At 32.8% G+C, this 22,550-nt stretch overlaps 2 protein-coding genes across 2 annotated transcripts; one reads left to right on the top strand and one right to left on the bottom strand.

Moving 5' to 3' along the window:
• Positions 1-4,000: 4,000 nt before the first annotated feature.
• On the top strand, positions 4,001-22,447 carry LOC148615198 (serine/threonine-protein kinase 40-like). Its single transcript, XM_088589870.1, has 9 exons — positions 4,001-4,088; positions 7,252-7,427; positions 8,418-8,503; positions 8,914-9,048; positions 10,549-10,782; positions 11,442-11,610; positions 17,561-17,705; positions 18,420-18,539; positions 20,305-22,447. Exons 2-9 carry the CDS (start codon positions 7,325-7,327, stop codon positions 20,642-20,644), a joined length of 1,332 nt encoding a protein of 443 aa, XP_088445996.1. The 5' UTR covers positions 4,001-4,088; positions 7,252-7,324; the 3' UTR covers positions 20,645-22,447.
• On the bottom strand, positions 15,990-16,616 carry LOC148615199 (uncharacterized). Its single transcript, XM_088589871.1, has 2 exons — positions 16,526-16,616; positions 15,990-16,311 (listed from the first exon to the last, which is right to left on the bottom strand). Exons 1-2 carry the CDS (start codon positions 16,614-16,616, stop codon positions 16,013-16,015), a joined length of 390 nt encoding a protein of 129 aa, XP_088445997.1. The 3' UTR covers positions 15,990-16,012.
• Positions 22,448-22,550: the final 103 nt, after the last annotated feature.

Here is a 22,550-nt window from a genome sequence, read left to right as displayed (position 1 = left end):
GAAAACAGACATACACAACAAAGAACATGAAGTAAATAAAATCATACATACAAAGTAACAAAAGCAAATGAGCAGCTCGGACTCTACTAAAAAGTTTGTCATTTTCGTGTGTAAAATTGACAAAAATGGCAAATAATGTCCTAGCAGACCCCCCCCCCCTCTGAGAAACCTCGGCTGGCACCCTTCTTTTCAAAGTGTCTGGATCCGGCCCTGCTGGAACCCCTTTTTATCAATTTAGATCGAAGATCAGAATTGATATAGCAGTCGCCAGAGCCTTTAGATTTGTAAAGCCTGATAGCATCTGCAGTTATCGTACACTACCACAGGAAAATAGTCCCATTGGCATACCCCACTTATGTTCAAATGCAGATAGTTAGGCCCATTTTATAGGTATTTCTAATACATAAAATTCAATTTTATGTTATTTACGCCCATAAACAAACCCAATAAACAACTTTATCTGCGAATTAAATATGCTGATTACTTTGGTTTGTATTAACCATGATCCAATTAAAAATAGTTGACCTCTATCCTCTTTTTAGTACCTGTTCATTTCTATGCATTTACCCGAATAAACCAGTCGTTCAGTGTCGATATATTCAAGTTGCTTATTTATTTTTAGAAGCATAAAAACATATTATGCTTTGCTAGAAATGAAAACCCTGCGAGATTATAAATAGTTATCAATCATATAATTGAAATATAAAGAGCAATGCTGAGCTGAGTACCAATTGGAAGAGCTGTATTCATGTATTTCATGCAGGCCCTGGCGGATAAAAGGGGCAGTGGTTATGATGAAGAAACTTATATAAAGATAGGGGTTTCACAAAAAGGTAGCATAACCCCCAAAACTATCCTGACGTATTTTATTACGATTACCGCCTCGTGACATCAGAAGCCCTGATCTGACAAGTGAAAATAAAAATTTGCACAGGCGATGCCATAGAAATTTCGATTGTGCATTTCTTCGGAATTGTGTCATTTTTTTTGTCTAGTTTATTGGTATTTGCAAAAAAACATTCTATCTGGCTATTTTAGCCATGTGCATGCTATTATAATACAGCTATAGGTGCTCCAGGGCCTTAAAAGTGCATGGCAAATGTTTCCGGCACCAGACACGATTGGTGAAATATATTCTAAAACTTTATCGTTAATGTTAAAGTATGTGATTCTGGAACTAAATGTCCAGTGCTTTTACATGACACACATGCGTCTATTGAATAACTTGTAGCACTAGAGCTATAAAGCTTATCAACTGAGAAATGTAGCTAGTTTAGGGGAACATGTATTTAAGGATATGATTTATTTCAGTGATTGTGGCTTAATTTTGAATGATTTAACAGTTTCGATCTGGAGGTCGATAAATTTAATTTTTGTCATCTTTCCTCCTTGAATAACTTCTGCTTCGTTTGATTTTCATAAAAGGACACGACACAATATATGAATTGAAAAAGGCCATTTATTATAAAATGACAAAAACTATACTCGGCGTCACATAAATAACATACTGTTAAAATTTGAATAAAAATATTTTCTACGACTTTATTGACACCTACCGTCGTTTAAATTGTCTTAATTGACTTGCTCATTCGTTTAGCCAAACGGCTTCTCCCTAAACAAGTCGCTTACTAGCTTAAATCATGCGTAACAAATCCTTACGGGAAAATCCCATACTAATATCCGCCATGTTGGTTCTACGGGACGTTTTGTTTACAAACAACGTTCGTAAGTTCCCGTCGAACTCCGGTAACAATCGTCTTCTTGATCAACTTCTCGGTATTGTACGTTGTTCGCGTAAAATAAATCCGAGATATCCGAAATAACGCCGAAATGCATTCTTGGTTCTTCGGTTTTTGGACAAACCATTTAAACGTAAACAACATCTCCTAGCAACCCGATCACTGTAAACATGGCCGACTTTTTACAATGTAAATATTGGCACCGAGAATTAAAATCTGACCGGAATTTAACGATTCAATGTTTAGGGAGAAGCCGTTTGGCTAAACGAATGAGCAAGTCATTTATGACAATTTAAACGACGGTAGGTGTCAATAAAGTCGTAGAAAATATTTTTATTCAAATTTTAACAGTATGTTATTTATGTGACGCCGAGTATAAGTATTAACAGGACATCAGCAAAACACAACTATATATACGGCGATTTACAATAAGTCTAGAATAACCTGAATTGTAAAAATACTGAAAGTACATAACTAACCCATGAATAATATCTGAGCAGAAAATCAAAGGTGAGGGGCAGATAAATTGAATATCGACCTGAAAATAAAAAAAAAAACTGGAAATTGCCAACTAGTAGTTTGTACTTCAAATATGCACCATGTCGGAGAGTTTTGTGTTTATTCGTCTAGGTGTTCCATGGAAACCGATATCGAACTTGAATATTACGCAAACTGGCGCACTGCTACGATGCATCAAGAATTTTGGTGTGTGTGTGTGGTTTTTAAATGTACTTCGTAATCAGAATGGTGAAATTAGAGTTCAATATTAACTATTTATAACAATAAGCATGTGTCACGTTTGAATTCGATCCCCGCACTATCCATTTATCTCATATTTTTGCAATTTGACGATTATTTTAGGCGTAAAAATTCAAACGATCGATATAAATTGATTCAGTACATGAGTACTTTGATTAATTGTCTGGATCGGTACCCCTTTTTCTTAAATTTCTAGATATGCCCCTTATCTATTTAGTCATTTGAAATTAAACCAGGGATTAATCTGATAAACACTCAACCAGTGGCGGATCCAGGTGGGGTCGGGGTCGCCCCTCCCCCCCCTTAGAGAAAAATTGTAATGCTAGTTAGACTAAAAAGTACAATATTTGAAGGGCATTTTTATAAATTCCATAACTTTGATTGAACTTACCACGCCTTCAGAAGTCATATCCCATACATCTATTGACTTGTACCAACTCAACTTTTCATAACAAAATATAGATGAGATAAAACCTTTCTGCAAAAGATTCTAAAGTACTTTGAACATTGTCTCGATCATGTCCCACGTTGACAAACCAGTAAATTCCAATGCAAAGAAAGAATCTCCTATCTTCAGCCGACGAATATTATTATTGAAGCTAAGTGAGAATTAAAATTCAATTCTATTTCTATTAAGAGATCGCGTTCCACATCCAAATACATGACAATTTTAGTGTTTTATCTGATAATGAAAAAACAAATATTTTGCTCAACAGAGGGGCTGATCCAGACACTTTGAAAAGGAGGAATGCCAGCCACGGTTCCTTAGAAAATGAGGTAGTTACGATAACGTAACCCTCCATCCACATGTGATGCCGCGAGGGAACGCATGTGGATGGAGGGCTACGTTTATCTTAACTAAAAAAGGTGTACTAGGACATTATTTGCCATTTTCAGTGTCGATTTTACACATGAAAATGACAAAAGTTTCAATAAAAAGGAGGCCTGCCAACCCCCTGCACCCCCGGATCAGCCACAGCAACAACTCAGAATTTCATGATATGGTTGCCAAAACCTGCTTTGATATTTTAAGTTGGAAAACCTTTTGATATTCTTAAATATAGAAGTTTGTTTGTTGTCGTGATAAATGTATATATAATTCTAAAGTCTCTTGTATTTCTTAATATATTGGCACTTGTAATTTTTGTTAATATAATTGTATATGTCATGTTTTACATGCGATAAAAAGATTGAATGTGAATGAAAATTTCTATTGAGCTATTCCAGTTCAATAAGGTCAGAATATTATCCTTATTTCCTTATTTCCAATGCAGTGTTCTAGGATTCCCCTATGGAAATAACCATTTTAAAGTCAACAAAACAAACTATATTAAGTTGGAAATCCCAACATTCAAACTGGTATTTCAAACTTTAAAGATGACAATGGGCAAATTTAATATACAAAGAGGGCAAGAAAACACAAATAAGTTTTCATTAGTTATCGGGAACGCGGAAAGGTGTGCAATACCTTATCTAGTACTACCTTTGATTAGAAGAAAACACTTTCGTGACTGAGACTAACAATTTACTTCCGGTTAAAAAAATTAGCAGTCAATCGACATGGGCTTAATATTGTAACATCAAATACTGGTATGAGAAGAAAAAAATATAACACTGAAATATCCTTCGTCAATAACTAGTTTGATTATAATTTTATAATTATTTTATATATGGATAAGATTTCTATATAAACCGTCTTTTCACTAGCCGTGACAAGGTCCGGTAGTCAGAATTTCCTCTGACCCTGCAACACTCCTCTTTTTTATTTGGATATTGATATGTCGGGTTGGGGTCAATACCATGTGCCATACAAAAAGTTGGAGATTCAGCGGTACCACAAAGTACCGCCCTTCAACCGCTTGTAACGACTTTCAAGTTTAAATTGTGCATGTCACACCTACCTAGTTCAAATCCGGAATCATTTTCCTGTATGCTGATACCAATTTTGCAACAAAATTTACATTTTTTTATTGAAGTTTCAATCAATTTCCACGAGAGACCCTGTTTTGTTGAAATTCAGACTAAACGTCTGGGTGCACCAACTTTATATACAATGTACACTGGTCAAGGAGTAGTTCTCGCCAGAAAGTAAATTTTGCCACCCAAATTTTTGTCCTCTCCTGTGAAACAAGGTTCATGTCCAAAATTTGAGACAAAACTTCTAACAGATTGCTGATGTTTTGCTTAAAAAAATGAGGTATTATACAACAGTTTTCAATGCGGAATAAAATTCACATTTGCGAGAAGTGCTTCTCTCTTTAAAATGGCAAGATCTACTCTTACCAGTAGTGTAGTCCAAATACTTATGCAGTCTTGGGAGGTGATTTTTTTTTGCTTAGTTGCCTCCCTTTGTGAGACATAAACATAAGTTTAAATACTGTAAATGCCTCACTGAACATCATGATTACATTGTATTTGGACTACAACTAGTGTTGACTGTCATAAGATACATGTACATTGTAACATGTTTTGCTTTTTCTACTTGTAAGCAGTGTGTAAAATTATCCTTCAAGCTGATTCAGACTCGCTGAAATTTATATTATTTGCCCCAGATTTTATTAGTTGTATAGATGAGACAGGTGCATATTCATTTCTTGAAAATTTTGCCTGGCCTTAGAAGATGACTGTTTTCAAACTACAATGAAACCTAAATGACCACACTTAAAGTTGGTATGGCCTGGAATCTATATATATTTTCACTTTCATTTTTTGAAAATTGTTTTTACTGCCTTGATTCAGTAGAATGAGCCAAATTATGCTTCCTTTCAAATTGAAACTGACATTTTTGTGTTTGTTAAAAAGTTTAGTAGATTGCTTAATGTGATGCGTCAAAGACTATCGGTTTAATTAATTTTTTCATTAAGGTTTTCTAGGCTCAAGGATTAAAATTAAAGAGAGTTTGAGGTTTATGCCTTACTTAATCATGAAAATGAACTTAAAGCTTGTACATGCTTGATTTTGTAGACAAAATGACATGTTCTTAAAAAGTTTGCACCTTTCAGACTGCATTTGATATATTGTAATTACTAAGTATTATCTTGAATTACCAAAAAAAATTAAAAAAGATTGAAAAAGGAAGTAAATATAGCTATTCTTAGTTCAAACATAGCGTAAATAGTCAAATATACTGCACTCATGTTGGAATGGTTCTTTAACACTTAAGTCTGACCTGAGTGAAACTCGGGTGTTACAGTGACAAAGTGTTCAACATCCAGCTTTCAGCTAGCCAATACTGATCAATTGTATCATGTAATGGTTGTAAAATTCAACAATGTATAATCTGTTACTGTTTCTCAGGTGTACATTTTGTATATCCTCTCTTAATTTGAAGCACTCCTGTTAGGATAAGAATTTAGTCATTGTATACTCATAAAAATTTGGCATCTATTTTTTTTTATTCGTACATGTTTATCATTTGTTGATGTGTTATTTTTTATGTAATATGTACTTAAGAATTTCAGACAAGCCCTTAATCGGGACTGCCAACAATGTCGGTAATGGTCCAAACAAGAACGAGATGTCGATCTTGTTCAGTTGTGTTTTACTACTAATATGCTTCCAGTTAACTCTGAGACATTTTTTGTTTTAAGTATGTTTCAAGTACAACCTATATATATCTTTATTTTAATGATAACTTTTGTCAGATGATTTAATTGATGCTGATTGATGTTTCAGGGATGATTTTTTCCACTCTTTAGTGGAATTTTGCTATTTCAAATCAGGATTTTACCGTTATGATTCTTTTTTTAACTGTATGTTTACTTCTGATTTTGCCAATTTCTGCTTTGTTTGTAGACCTCGTATAATCATCCCTGATGTTTACTCCCATATAAAAACAATCCCTTGACGAACGTCGCACATGGTGATCTATTTTAAGAAATTTTAATAAACACATTGTATACAATGTTGCAGATGTGTGTCTGGTCATCAAATGCACTTTAATTAATTGTAATATATACATGTATCTCAATACGGTACAGCTATGAAGTATATTAATCAACAATCAGTATCTATTTTACGACTTTCTTATCACGTTATATTTGTCAATTGTTAATACCACTGCTTATCATCATAAGCGCTGTTTTATTGTGCCAACGGCTTGGATTCAAATATTGACTTGTATCACGAGTGTATAATTTGGCAATTGGATTAAGAATTTTTACAAATCCCCTGGACATCCTGTTGTGATTTTTTCAGGGGTCCCCAATGAATTTTGGAGATCAGGGACCCGGGAGCTCAGGTCCTTGAGAACAATACCAACGTTCATATTGTCAGCAGAAATCATTGAAATTTACTTCACCATGCTGGGTAAATTTGACACCCAGGTCAGTGATTTTCCTTGTACAATTAACAACCGGAAAATATGATGTCCCAGCTGGGTGGGTGTAACATTCATATTTCACCAAGAAAAAATCACTGACAAGGTCTTTCACCGACTAACATGTATTTAAAAATTCTGACTTGAGTGTTAGAGAAACAAATGTCTCTGAGTGTACTGTATATATTCAGGTTACATTTCAGAAATAATGATGCTAGTATTTGATATATGATTCAGGTAGAATTTGTAGAATGTTTTAATGAAAGAACTTTTTTCTTTAGAAATGAACTTGTTCTGGGCCTTTCATTCTTAAGAGCAATGTGTAATTAAGACTCCTGAGACCAGGAATAGTTTGCAGTAACATACAGATTGTAAATACATGTAAATGTACATGAAACATTATGACCTTACACTAATTATAAGTTCCTTTTTCAGGATTGACCTAATGAAACAAATTCTGATCACAATGATGAACACAACCATAATTCAAATATGATGGCATCAAATAATGAAAAGGTCCTTAGGACTCTCCTCCTTAAACCAGCCAAACAAGGTGCCTAGAGTTACTGCACCAATCAGTGAAGTTAGAAAAGCTGGACCTTATTTACTGGGTAAAATATTATAACTGAGTAGAAGTTCTGACTCCAATTTATTTTAGTATTGGCCCTTTTCCATGAATATTAAAATATGGTCGAAGAATGATACAGACTGGAATTTATTCATAGAATATGTTTAAATGTTTGAGCTACATGTAAGGTTTATCAACTTACATGTAAATGCTCGTTTCTTTTTTCCTGCTATTAAATTATCTTATTTTACGATTTTTTAGATTGCTACTGGTTGATTTAAACCTGTTTTATTGTCAATCAGACTCAATATAGAAAACAACACTTAAATATGATGTTATTACAAATACAAAGTAATTTTAGAAAATTTATAATCAAAACCATGTTTTATAACCAAATGCATGTACATGTAAATATTGAAAAGGAAAATATTTTTTGTTGTTGAAGCTGAATATAAGCTAAAACCATAAAAACAGATTTACGAAATTCTAAAATGTGTGAAGAACTTCAATTAGATACTGGTACTATGAACATAGAATATAAGTTGATTTTCCCCACCCTTGAATTTTTGTCTGTGGTGATCCCTGCATTTATCACTATCCCAAGTCCTTAGCCATGATGCTGCTTGGTTTAGTTTAGGTCATGTTTTACTCATTTTTTAAAATTCACAAAACAATACATGTACCTAATGATTATCAATAGTGATACATTTTTGCATTTGTATCTAAAGTATTTTTCACTCACATGGTTTAGAAGTTGTTTGATTATTACATTAGTAGGCTCTTTTTAACAAAAGATCAAGAATATACCATGATAAAGCAATTTTTTTACCTTCCAAATTCAAGGAATTTAAATATAAAGCATGAATATCTAAGAAACTTTGAAGTAATTCAACTTGAATAAGTTAAATCATTTTCTAGCTTTTCCACCCTGACTGATAAATCAACATGTTAGGCAGTTGTGTATGATTTGTAGGTTGGATTGTTCTATGGCTACAAGTTAAAAAGTTTATATTTTATTTACATATCTTTATAGGACCAAGACAAGGATCTTCCCCAGTTAGAAGTATTGTACAGTGTCTAGCAAGGAAAGATGGAACTGACAAGTTTTATACTATTAAGGTATTAAATTATAGCTTTTTCAATTGACCTTGTTGTTCAAAACTTTGGATATTTTCTTGCAACTTTTGTTTTATACTTTGCTTTGTTAAAAAGCTAATAAGCTGTGTTTATACATATGTATATATATATGACTATTCTAAATATCTTTTTTTTTATTGGTAATATAAATATTAGCATTACATGCATTTTGAACATTTTTACAGATTGTTAAGGGAGATACTGAATTGTTTAGTTCATATAACAAGATACACAAAATACTTACATATACCACATGGTCTTCAACTTTGAACCCAGACATGTTACATAGATTGATATATTGAGATCACCAACCCAACAGTTCATCAATTCTTAACCTGTAAATACCTTGTATTATGAAAAATTAATATAAGATCTGTTTATTTTTGTTCTAGATTTTGACTCTGTCTGATCCTGGTGAAGAGACACAAGATGACCGACAAGGAAAGATGTTATTACATACAGAGTACTCCCTCCTGTCCTTACTTCATAATCAAGATGGCGTAGTACACCATCATGGACTGTTCAAGGTCAAATATATTAACTGTTTATATAGAAATGTTTTCTTGTCATTTGTTTATAAGGTTTTTATATGCCTGGCTGTCTAGACAGGACATATTATGGTATGCAGATGTCTGTCCAACCATCCTTCACACTTGGCACAATAACTCTAAAAACTGCAATCAATTTTTGTTTAACTTTGGTGAATTGTTTCTGTCTATGGCTGCAGAGTCTCTTTCAATTTTATAAATTTCAGCCTTTTTGTTTTTGAGTTTGGCATTATTTTGTACAAAATTGAGGTGATTTTATTTTTGCAAACTATAACTCAAAAACCCTTGCAGCAACATGTGAATTTTTTATTTGTATTGATGTATATTTTTGTTAATTTACGATTTCATGATTTTAGAGTAATGGCACATTGTTCATATAAAGAGGGTTTAACATTTTTTGAACTATAAAATAGTGGTTGCACCCATTTTCACGAACCTTTAGAAAATATTTTATTACTATTTACATGCAGGAAAATAGAGGAAATCCTTACACCACTGCAGGCTCACAGGCTGCAACTGGCCTGAAAACAACATTGTATACAGGTAGAGCAAAATAGTTGCCCCTATATGCTCCAGCAACATAAAAGAGAATTGAAAGTAAAAACAAAACAATACATAAGAAACAATAAATTTCTAACTTTGGACAGATGCAAATAAAACCTGTTTAATCCCTTCTTCCCACCCTATACGTAAGTGTTGTTTTGGACATTAACAGCAGTATGAAGTTAACAAAAAGTATTACGATATTTCATACCAGTTATACCAAGGCCTTGGGTGATTACTTCTATTGAAACTTTAACATTATTCAGTATGACACTGTTGACATTGACAATCAGTTATTTTTTAGAATCACAAAAAGAGATAGAAACACAATATTAATATTAATAGGATAATTAATCGGAAAGAGTGAATAACCAAAGTATTATCATAAGTGTCAAAGAACTCCTAGATTTAATGAATGTGCAGAACTTGTTCTTCGCACAAGTTAAATCCTCAAGTATTTTTGGCACAAGTGGTCATATTTTGGTTATTCCTGATAACCAATTGATTATCCTATTTATTACATGTATATAGATTTTCTTCATAATTTATCGATGTTTTCAACATGAATCTCAAATTTTGTGATTGGCAGATTGATATCAAAGTTGTGACGTTTTGGCAGGAGAAAGTCCGAGAGTGAAATTACCAAATTTATTTCACAGTGTCAGGCCTTTCATTAAGAGGTGGTACCAGGTACTTTTACCCTTCTAAACTAATGAAAGGTACCTCCAGAATTTTAAAATTTCATACATTTTTATTAAACAAAATGATGAAAAGTACCTCCTACAAAACCAAAGGTACCTGCATTGCAAAAAAATAATGAAACCCCTGCAGTGTGAATTATCAAAGTTCATTACACTGGGGACATTCAATAAAACACTGCTATCCATATAATAAATGTATATCATAAGTCATGAATATTTCCCCTTTATTTCCCAGGATGAAGCATTAGAAGACAGAGAAGTGTCTCGTCATTACCCAGGTCAGTCAGTACCAAGGACACGGAAACGACTCTGTCTTGTTTTGGATTGCCTCGTTCATCATGACTTTAGTTCAGATAATCAAGATCTGGTCAATCTACAACATTATGTGATTAAAGAGAAGAAGCTGTCAGAGAAAGAAGCCATTGTTATATTCCTTGACATAGTCAGGGTGGTTGATTGTTTACATAAGGTAAGGATTAGCTGTATTGTAAAGAGTTAAATGACAAGGACTCACTTGTGCAAAAACCTTGATAAAGCAAGTATTATAAAATGTAATGTTTGTTTTACACATCAGAAACATTGAAGAAAAGTATTGCTATCTTAATATTAGGTATAAACTATTTTTTTTCTTAAAGAACAAAAACAAAAAACAAACACAAAATCATCGATGATAATTATACTCAGTGGGCAGACAATATACAAAACAAAAGTACCATAGAGGCAACACAAGGGTAAAAATTGAAACACACATCAGGAACATTAAAGAAAATTATTGCTATCTAAATATCGGGTATAAACTATTTTTTTTCTTAAAAAACAAAAACGAAATCATCGATGGGGTAAATTCGTTACATAGTGATGGAGTGGTCGTGTACGGAATTTACTCTGGTCAATAGATTCCATACCTGGCTTGGCTACGCCTCACCGGGTATGAGATATACTGACCAGGGTAAATTCCATACACAGTCACTAAATCACTATGTAACTAATAATACTTAACAATGCAAAAACACCTAGTATGCATTTAACATCTTAACAGCTTCTTATATCCATTTAATATCTTACCAGCTTATAATAATATCCATTTAGTTTCTTAGCAGCTGAGATATGAGTTGTTTTATCATTCAGAAAAATCTGGTACATCGTGATCTGAAGCTAGGGAATATGGTACTTAATAAAAGAACTAAAAGAATTACTATAACAAATTTCTGTTTGGGGAAGCTGTTAGTGTCAGAAAGTGACCCCCTGAAAGACCAAAGAGGTAGCCCAGCCTACATCAGTCCAGATGTTCTAAGTGGTAGGTTTATATTTCTGTAAGTGTCAGATAGTGACCCCCTCAAAGACTAAAGAGGTAGTCCAGCCTACATCAGTCCAGATGTTCTAAGTGGTAGGTTTATATATCTGTTAGTGTCAGAAAGCAACCCCCTCAAAGACCAAAGAGGTAGCCCAGCCTACATCAGTCCAGACGTTCAAAGTGGTAGGTTTACATTTCTGTTAGTGTCAGAAAGTGACCCTCTCAAATACCAAAGAGGTAGCCCAGCCTGGATCAGTGGAAGGCTTAAGCAGTACAATACAGTTAGGTCATTCCTGAAAATTTGGTCTGATTTTGTTGAAATAAAGCTGTTTTGAGGAAGTCCACACAGAAATTTCTAGTGTTTTGTCATAAAAAAGTGCATATTTTTGAAATCTTTGGTGTGTGGAGGTTCAAGTCATTTATAAGTAATTTAGTGATTATTGTTATCCAGTAGCCATGGTAACATACTGAAAAAAAATATTACTGAGTTTTAGTACAAATCAGGGGTGCCTTTCCAAAACTAAAAGCCAATTACTATGTTTTATAAAATATCAGGCACTTAGACACTACCACAGGATGAAAGCATGCATGGAGCAGGTGGAAAAAGGGTAAAAATAATATGACCTTTTTTGATTCATTCTGTCACAATTTTAGTTCCAAATGTTCGTGAGAAATAAGGTATTTTGAAAATCAGCCATCTAATGCAGAGGAGAGAACCTAATATGGCAGGACACTGAAAAGTTCCAAATACCATTCTTCCTTTAAATTACACCTTTTTACCATTACACATATTAAATCTGTCTATATATAAATGCTTAACTACATTCAAACAATATATCCACCAAAATTCAACTTTTAATTTTAGGTTTTACAAAATTTGACGGGGGTAATTTAGTGTGCGAAACAGTGCGCCTTAATGTAACTGTATAGTACACCCATAGTTTTTAAAAATATATTAATTTGTATTTTTCACGGTTTCTGAAAAGTCAACATGTTGACGGGTATTAATTTTCGTGGTTCTCATGCAGGGTTGAAGAAATGAAGTTTTTTTATAGTCTCCACCTACATATTTTATAATAGACTTTGCTTATGATAACCGCACATGGATTTATTATTATTATAAATTCATACTTGATTGCATTGAATGATACAACCCTTACACAAAACTATGTTTCTATTCAAAATTGTGGAAACCTTGATTAGAACAGTCAAAAGACTTGGTAATGTGAATATATTTTCACTGGTACTTATTTTCACATTCTTGAGGCAACCGTGGAAATAGCGAAAATTAATACATTTACAGTATATAGGTTACATCTGTTGTCTGAACTATTTTCTTCGCAGCATGCAGCATTTTTATGAAACTTTGTGGGATGTAATATAACCACGTGGAGATGTGCATTCTGGCAGGAGTTAATGTTTGGACAAAAATTGTAGAAATGACGGCTGTTGAAATTAGGCATTTTTCAGCTAAACTTGATATCATTAATGTCTTGTCTGCAACTCCTCCTCAACTACTTGTAGGATTGTAATTAAACTTTCTGTGGTGTGAGAATACCATATTGGAATGTGCATATTGTCCAGGAAGTTTTGCTTCAGCAAAAGTTGTAGAAATGACAGCCATTTGAACGTAGGCATTTTTCAGTAAAACTTGGTCTGATCATTGTCCACAACTCCTCCTTTATGACTTGCTGGGTTGTTATGAAAGTCAATGAAGGTTAGATTACCATATTTGGATGTGCATGTTGTCAGGAATTTATGCTTTGGCAAAAATTGAAAAAAGACGGTTGTTGGCATTTTTCAGCAAAACTTGGTCTCGTGTTGTCCACAACTCTTCCTTAACAACTTGCAGGAAACAAAGTAAGGTGTTAAACAACAATTTTTGGATGTGCATATTATCAGGAATTTATGTTTAAAGTAAATTTGCAGTCACATTCTGTCATTGTGTTGTTAAAAAAAAAATTGTACTGATTGTGGTTTGGTGTTTTAGAAACGGTGGCAAAATTGTGTGTCAAAAGTACTTAGTTTGTCCCTCATAAAAATTGTGTCCAATATGAATTGTGCATCCACATTGGTCCCTTAATGTACAGGGTTTAAAAGACTGTGGGGGGTATTAATCTTGTTAGGGGCAATATCTAGTGATAGTAACATTCAAATTAGATGTACTTAAAACTGCAATGCTAATGTTTCAATAAATTAAGTTAGAAGTATTATGATAATAATAATAAAACTTCATTTCTAGAGGATAACACAATTAGTCTACAACTAGTCTTCCCTGAGACTCTTATACAAAACAAAATTATTTATAAGTAAATTACAATTCTACAATATGAGTATATAGTCGTAAGTGCTTGCAACCCAAGTTTTCATTTAATATCATGGTACGTGTAAATACAGCTGAATTATTTATAATATTATTTAATATATTCCTAAAAAGACTTATTTTGCACTTTTTATTAGCTCACCTAGTCAAATGCCATATGAGCTATTGCCATCACTTTGCGTCTGTCGTCATCAGTCGTCATTAACAATTATACAAAACTCTTCTCCTCTGAAACTACTTGACTGATTAGAACTAAACTTGGTATAAATGTTCCTTGGGGTATCCTGCATAGAACTGATGTTGGGATTTTTTATTTGTCAAAAGACACGGCCGCCGTTACTAAAAATAGAACATAGGGGTCAGACAGTAGGTTTTGCATATATCTCCAAAACTGTTAGGTTTAGCTAAATTCTGACAAAGTAAAAGTGTTTAGTATGATGAGATCTATTTCTTGTCAAATTTTAGTTTTAATCCGTTTAGCCATGTTGGAATTATTGCCGTTTTTCAACGATTTTTGCAATTTTTAATGTTATTTCTTTTGAAAAATCTCCTCCTCTGATACTACTTAACCAATTGAAACCAAACTTGGTATGAATGTGCCTAGGGGTATCCTGCATAGAACTGATGTTGAGATTTTTGATTCGTCAAAAAACATGGCCGCATTACTAAAAGTAGAACATAGTGGTCAGACAGTAGTTTTTCGCATATATCTCCAAAACCGTTAGGTTTAGGCAAATTCTTTCAATAGCTGAAACGATCCTTATTATTAGGTCTACAAAAGTCTTCAGGGATAAAAATTGTCTGATGACTCCTTGTAAGAGTTATTGCCCTTGAAAGGGGAAAAATAACTTTTTTTAGCAGTTTTCTGTCAGTATCTTAAAAACTATGATAGATTAAAAGAAATTTCCAATCGTTGTAATGATCCTTGTGATAAGCTTTATACCAAAGACTTCTTGAGTCAAAATTGTTGGACAATTTCTTGTTAAATTCATTGCCTTTGAAAGGCAAAATTCAACCAGGTGGGCAATAAAGAAGTTTCATTTGGGGAGGTATTCTAAAAAGAAGGACCAGAGTAAATAAAAGTATGTCTAAATAGTTTTGTCTTAGGTTTAGGAATAAAAACAGCATTTCACTGCATTTCATGAATAGTATGGAATAAATTTAAAAATAATACATCGCATAAAATTTGGATATTTTTTAAATAGCTCTCTTCAGTTATTTTATGGATAAGTGATGGAAACCTGCTACTATTCAATTTAGTTTCATAATGATAACTGTATGTTAGATATTCCCTAAAAATAAAAGAAATTAACATCTTCAATGCCCATAATCAAAATGATTATAAATGTAATTATTGTTTGGTTGGGAGAATTATTGTAAGTATTTACAGCTTGTCAACAGTGTTCACTTTGATCTTTCAATCAATTAATTATTATAATTATTAATATTAATTGTAATGTGATTGGTCTTAAGTTAAGTACTAAGGGAAATAATTAGTGATTAATATATTAGTTTTTATTGCCCATAATTAGTTATAATATCTAATTACTACTATATACAACAAATTTAGGTGATCTGATTCTGATATGCCATGTAAACTTTAGATTGTCTCATATTTAATATATAATGATTCTTTACAAAAGAGAGGATGAGGCGAGGATGTGAAAAACTAAGAAATGCATTATTCAAAAGTATATCAATATCAAGTTTATGTATATATTTTTATATATATCTACAATTGAGACTTATTTCATGTATATGTTTGTGGAATTTACAAAGGCATAACACAATCAGTGGAGTTGTACTACATTATGTGGAATCGTTGTGTTGTATGACATACATATAGTTTATGTTGTAGTATGTCACATTCCTTGATGATTGTAGTATGTCACATTCCTTGATGATGCATTGGTACTGTGATGTGATTTTGGTCTTTTTTGGGTGATTACTCTTTGATACATCAGAATAAAACAGTAATTTAAAATCGACATTTATTTAGCACTATGACAATACAATTTGAATACATTTATAACATAAAAAAACAACATTTAGCACTTTGAGATGACAGTATACAATTAGACACTAAGCTGTCCGGGAGTAGGAGCAGTAAAACTCTGTTATAGATGTTGCCATGGTATCTGTCTCTGCTGGTATAGCTGGAGTTGGTATGTCTTCAGGTTGTGGTTGGTAATGGTCTTGTGTTTGTAGAATCAAGGAAGACAACTCTTGTATTTCTTGCCATTTCTTGGTTTTCAGTTTGTTGTAGACCTTCTTCATACCAGTAACAACAGATTTCTGTGTCTGTAAACGTACACTGTGACCTTGATGTCCTTCCATGTTGGCACTGAAGATCTGCTGGTCTAGGCGCTGTATCCTGGTTTCTGAAAAATAATTGGAATTATTAATATACATAACATTTTCACTGTTTAATATTTAAAAAAAATTAAGTGAATAATTCAACATATTACAATTGAATTTCTAAACTTTATTGTCAATTAACTGAATGCAATTTGTTCGAAAAAATATTTATGGTACATGCAAGCAATGATATTATTTTAACAATCTTTCACTTTTAATACTTGTACCATTACTTACCTATGAAAGTGAGTTCTTTGACTGCATTGTCATAAGTAACCAACAATGACTTGAGGTCTTTAGCATAGGATAATATGTTACTGAGTTCCATTGCTAGTGCTAATGTGTAGATGTGTAGACTTCAATTTCAAGGAAGGTTATGACCAAAGACCCAGACCTGACCTCTATTTATGGCAAAACTCCCACTGGTGGCTTGTCCAAGCTGAGACCAATTATTAGTAATAATTGAACAGATCAAAAGAACATCAAAGGATTATTTAACTGTTGCTAATTTCTTTGATCTTGATCATTAATTTATATTTATAAGTAAACTGTTAAACAAACAATTTAATTTGATTTTTTTCTAATTAGTAAGAATGTTAATTGCATGGTCTCCTTTAAGTCTAAGCACTGATTGGCTATTGTCCCAATGACCAGTTTTTACAATTGGGTGACAAGCTGAGAAATACAAAATTTTAATGTTAGTTTTCTCCATTTATGTTTTAAGTGATTTGGTAGTATATTTGTTCAGTATGTAGTATTTTCATTTCCATTTTTGCTTTTAACTTACTTTTAAATTTTCATGTTGATATGAAAAGAACATTGAAATTTTTTTTCACTAATTGTACATTAACTTTTTATCAAATTATGAGAAAATTTTAAAATCTTAATATTTTTCATCAACCATAAAAAGGTAATATCCATTTACTTACACAGAAAATGCATGATTTGTCTTGAATGGTGTTACTAGTTTAATTACAAAGTTAAATATTGCAATGAGGTGATTTTTCGTTTTCATTCCATATCTTATGCTTTCACAGTATAATATCTTGCTAATCCTATCTAGTGACTTTGGATGCCCTGTCTACCTAATGTTTAATGTTATTATTTCAGGTAAACTCAAGGCATATGGGTATTCAGTTTTGTTCTGTTCCCCTAGTCTTTACATGATTTTCACATAATTTATATATTCCTTGTCAATATAACCAAATAAATATGGGAGATTTGTTTTTTTGTGCTGTTCACCTTATCATGTTTTTATTTATATATTTTCAGGTAAACCCTATTTAGGAAAACCCAGTGACATGTGGGCATTAGGTGTTGTTCTATTCACCATGTTGTATGGCCAGTTCCCATTTTATGACAGTCAACCTCAGGAACTATTCAGGAAAATCAAGGCTGCAGAATTTACTATGCCAAGGTAACATAATCAAGGGGAGACTACTCTTTCTTTGTGGCCAACTTTATACTAATGTAATGACTCATGGAAGTTCACTTTCATAATTTTGCTAGGCATGTACATGCAATCTACGACGAACATGAAATATAAAATTAAGTATAAACATTTGAAAAACAAATACATCATAGCTTACGTAACTTGATATCATAGACAATATTTATATTGACAACATCACAATTAATTTGTTCTTGACCATACCATTGCAGTTTTCTCCCTTACCATATATAGTTGCAGCATGCTTGAAGCTGGATATTTTTTTTGTTCTTTGATAATGATTCATTATGATGTTAGTGTATCTGGAAATTTATATTCAATGATGCTATGGTAAACACAATACAAAACTAAATGTAAAATCTGATAACTTAAGAAACACCAGTATATTCATATTGCAATGGAAGATTAAGGATTGGCATGCTGTAAAACCTAGATTTAATCCACCATTTTGTTTGATATGCCTGTACAAAGTCAGGACCATTGTAGTACCAGCTACTTCAGTGATGTAATATCTTTTTGTCAGATTTAATTTAAACTTAACTTCACTGCGGATTGGATTAGTGTTCAGTAATTTTATTGTTACCGTTATTTAGGGCAGTTGATTTTAGAATTTCTAGTCTCAACTGTGAAACCATAATAATCAGTTTCTCACAAAGAAGGACTTCACTTTTTGTATTTCAGTGATGGTAGAGTATCTGAGGATTCCAAGTTTATTATCAATAACCTTTTGACCTTGAACTCTGAGAAGAGGTTGACAGCAACGGAGGTGATGGAACACATACAGTCACTTGTAAACAAATGGTAGTATATTTTTTGTTCAATTTGAAATTTAATTTAATTTCATTGTGTCCATTTTCTTCATAAATGTTTCCTATTGTCATGGCAAAAAAAAGTCATACATCTTCCATTAGGTGCTATACAAACAGCTTTCATTTTGCACTTTTGTTTGCCTGATGCTATCAGCTGAAACTGGGGAACTCTTCATAGGATTGACATGAAATTAAGTATGCAGCTTTGTTGTGATGAATTGTCAACCATTTATAACTTCTTGTAAACCATGTTAATATAGACATCCATGAACAGTCCTATGGGCATACCTTTTCTGGTTTTTGCTAATATTCATTACAGCAGTGTCCACAATGCAAACATCATGACTAAAAAATCAGGATTAGATCATCAATCAAAGTAAATATCATTAAGCAAAATAAATGCCAGAAGAAAGGAAATAATTGTTTATTAAAAAAAAAACTACTGTAGAAAGTACATGTAACGTATGCAAATTTGGTTTGAACCAATAAAAATACTTGGCACAGCCTCACTGTTTTTCCTGCAGTTCTAGGCCGTTATATGTATATCAGTTTTATGTCAAGTATTTTTACATCCAGGATTGCAAAGATAATACTTCAATGAATGATTTAGTCAGGTTATTGTTGGTAGATAGGTGGCTATTACAGTAAATAGAGAACAGTTTTAAATATTCTCTTTAAAAAAAACATTTTTCAACTTTTAAGTTGATGAGAAGTATAAGTTTGTTTTAAAGATGTATATTCAGATTAGGAAAAAAGCACAGAGTGATGATTTTATATGACATTGTCATATTCTTTCATAAATGTTAAGGCCCTGTGTGAGTGTGGTTGGCAAATGAATAGGCATGCAGCAGCACTAAGCTTGTCAAAAAGACGACTAAATAGTGCTCAGAACCCTGGCCGGGGGCTAGGGTTGTCTGCGCACAGGGCAACTTGGTTGTGTGCCCCAGGTGTTAGAATGAGGCAACCCTGGCTTGTTACATGCTGGGGTCATCAGGCCATAAAACATAAAACCTGACTGCAAACCATAGTGGTGCAAAGTGTTGGGAAAGATGCCATGTTCCTCTTACATTAAAGATCCCTGCTGTGGTAATTGATAGGAGTAGGAACCTTTGCACTCCGCTGCATGAGGCTAAATTACCCGACCCTACCCCCTCTCCCTATTTCCAGTGGCAATCTCACTTTGTCGATCCTATTATCCTTGTGTTCTATCCCATATTTTATTTCATCATTTCATGTTCATTTTATCATCTATTTTGTGTTCATCGCCCAAATATAGCTGAAATATTGCTGTTTAGTTGTTTAACACCAACAATCAATTAATCAGTTGAATTATTCTAAATGTTAAGCAGCAGTCATCAAATATCTTCGATTGCCAGTTTGATTGACAACTTTTGTTTTCCTCAACATGTGATTGCAGATTAGCCATTATTACAAATTGATGCAATCAATATTTTGTAATCAAAACATTTTCAACAGAAGACAGAGAAAACTGGGTTTGATAGGCTGTTTGAAAGTTCAAAGGTCTACAAAACCAGAAGTACACAATAAAAAATTGACTTGATTTTGTTCATGTAAAGCATGAAAAAGATGCTGAGATGTAATGAAATTTATTGTAGATAAAAACATAATTTTCCTGGAAATCATTACGTAAGTCGAAGTGGATGGTAAGTCAAGGCTGCAACTTAACAAAAAAAAATATTTGTATACAAATTAATAATGAAGTCTGCAGTTAAAAGTCAGTATGTCAATATTTGTAGGCGAGCTATGTCTTGTTCTACTGGCCCTCTACAGGTGGTACCTGATATAGATGATGATAATACCGGTGACAATAAAACTGATGACAGTGGAGAAAGTTCTAACGAACTCTTATCAGACATTCCACCCATGGATGCGGACAGACATTCTACTCCTAACTTCTCTGATGTAGTTCATGGCTTAGCTGACAGTAACAGACAACCAAAGATTAAGTCACCAGCACGTAGACGTAGACATCTGTCATCTAACCCTCCAATACACAGGATGAGTGACGATGCACAACCCCTGACTCCTACAGAACTGATGGCTCACAGACAGCTACTTATACAACACAGAACATAGGATTGAGAAATAGATACTGTATGTCACTTCGAAACTTTACCTCATTTCTGCCAGAAACTTTGTGTAAATGCTTGTATTTTATGTCTTCAAACAATATGAAAAAATGGAATGAATTTCCATGATTATTTTCTTATAACTTTTACATTACAAACAAGAAGTTTGTGCATTCAAGATGCACAATCTGTTAATTTAATACTTGAAGTGCATAAAACTAAGCTATAACTTAAAGGAACATGAATAATTTATATTTAATACATTTTTTAAGTGTTATCATATTATAATTTTATTATTGCCAAAGTCCTATATGTTAACAATCATCATTGTATCATCTTGCAATATGTAATGTAAGATTACATGATTCTCATGCTTGTTCTTCTGCTTCTACCTATCCAAACTTTCCACGTCTTTTTCCCCGACACCATTATGTTATCCTTGGCAGATTAATCTACCATCACCCAATGGAAAAAAATCCTTTTTTTCTTCCGACTATATGTGTAGTTAAAATTTTTGAAAGTAGAAAAAGGAATATTAAACTTTGGAGCACAATAAATGATAACTTAATTGACAATATTGATGTTTTTTTTAAAGAATCAATGTTAAAATGATAGTTAAGCCAGTTAATATTGTTAACTCCCCTTTTTGTTATTGTTGGCTTTTGTGTAGGGCATTTGTCTTTGGCAAGTGCTATATTATTTATTTTCTGTGATAGTGTGGAAATAAAAACAAACTTTATATAGGGCTTTATTCTAAATGTATATATTGTTTAATCATTGAATGTAGAGAAAAAAAGATTTTTATTGTAATAGTTACTATATGTACTACAGATTTGTGTGTCATTGTCAAAGAGTATTTCCAAAGACCCTCGTTTTTTTTTCATGCCCCGCCATTTTCCATGAGAACTTACATGAAAATTCTGCTATGCCAAAATGATTTGTAATAACCTTCACTATACATTTTTGTGATTCATACTTTGATTTTTTTTATCAAACCATTTGGAATTCATCTTTTGTATCATATTAATTTATCTCATTGCCATTTGTGTAGCTACCAGGGGTTGGGAAGGCAATGGGCCATTTGACCTTTCTGGCTAGAAATGGCCCTTCCATCTGAAAGAAAATAATATAGTCTCTTAAATAATGGCACTTTCAAGTTCTGAATATCTTTGAAAATCCTGAAAATGGTCCCCTTTGAAGTATATACCATTGTAAAAAGATCATGTCTTTTATATGAAAGCTTTCTTGTCAGCATGCACTTGAGTGTAATTTTTAATCATGATAAATTTAAGTGTTTTATTCACCTAGGTTTACTTTTCATTTACTAATTTTCTGGTATCCTTGAAGTCAGAAAACACTGATACTATACGGGGTCATTATCATACTGTATGATGTCTACCTTGACTAACTAGGCTGTAAACACTGGTACTATACAGGGTCATTATCATACTGTATGATGTCTGCCTTGACTAACCAAGCTGTAAACACTGGTACTATACAGGGTCATTATCATACTGTATGATGTCTACCTTGACTAACTAGGCTGTAAACACTGGTACTATACAGGGTCATTATCATACTGTATGATGTCTACCTTGACTAACTAGGCTGTGAACACTGGTACTATACAGGGTCATTATCATACTATATGATGTCTGTCTTGACTAACTAGGCTGTAAACACTTTAATCAGGATGATTGTTATGTTATTTCTCATTATTTTCAACATCATATGTATCCTTTATAATCTTGTTAAACATTGGTAACAATAGCATTGTACATTCTGAAATAAATGAAATGTTTGTTATGAACCCTTGAAGGTTGTATACGATCATGTGTGATCAATTCCAATTGTTTTTTTACAGCATTTGTAGTTCGCTTGAGCTTTTTTTCATGAACAAAATAAATATAAAA

Source organism: Perna viridis, chromosome 6, assembly GCF_037379345.1.
Source record: "Perna viridis isolate PV_CMFRI_1.1 ecotype Kerala chromosome 6, ASM3737934v1, whole genome shotgun sequence".
NCBI classification, from domain to species: Eukaryota; Metazoa; Mollusca; class Bivalvia; order Mytilida; family Mytilidae; genus Perna; species Perna viridis.
Note: the sequence above shows the minus strand (reverse complement) of the source record. Positions and strands in the feature narration are given on the sequence as shown.

Coding starts and splice junctions, on each gene's coding strand:
- LOC148615198 (XM_088589870.1), top strand. CDS start 7,325: ATGAAAAGGTCCTTAGGACTCTCCTCCTTAAACCAGCCAAACAAGGTG. Junction 8,504..8,913: donor ACAAGTTTTATACTATTAAG/GTATTAAATTAT, acceptor TTTTTGTTCTAG/ATTTTGACTCTGTCTGATCC. Junction 10,783..11,441: donor TGGTTGATTGTTTACATAAG/GTAAGGATTAGC, acceptor TTTATCATTCAG/AAAAATCTGGTACATCGTGA.
- LOC148615199 (XM_088589871.1), bottom strand. CDS start 16,616: ATGGAACTCAGTAACATATTATCCTATGCTAAAGACCTCAAGTCATTG. Junction 16,312..16,525: donor CAAAGAACTCACTTTCATAG/GTAAGTAATGGT, acceptor ATTATTTTTCAG/AAACCAGGATACAGCGCCTA.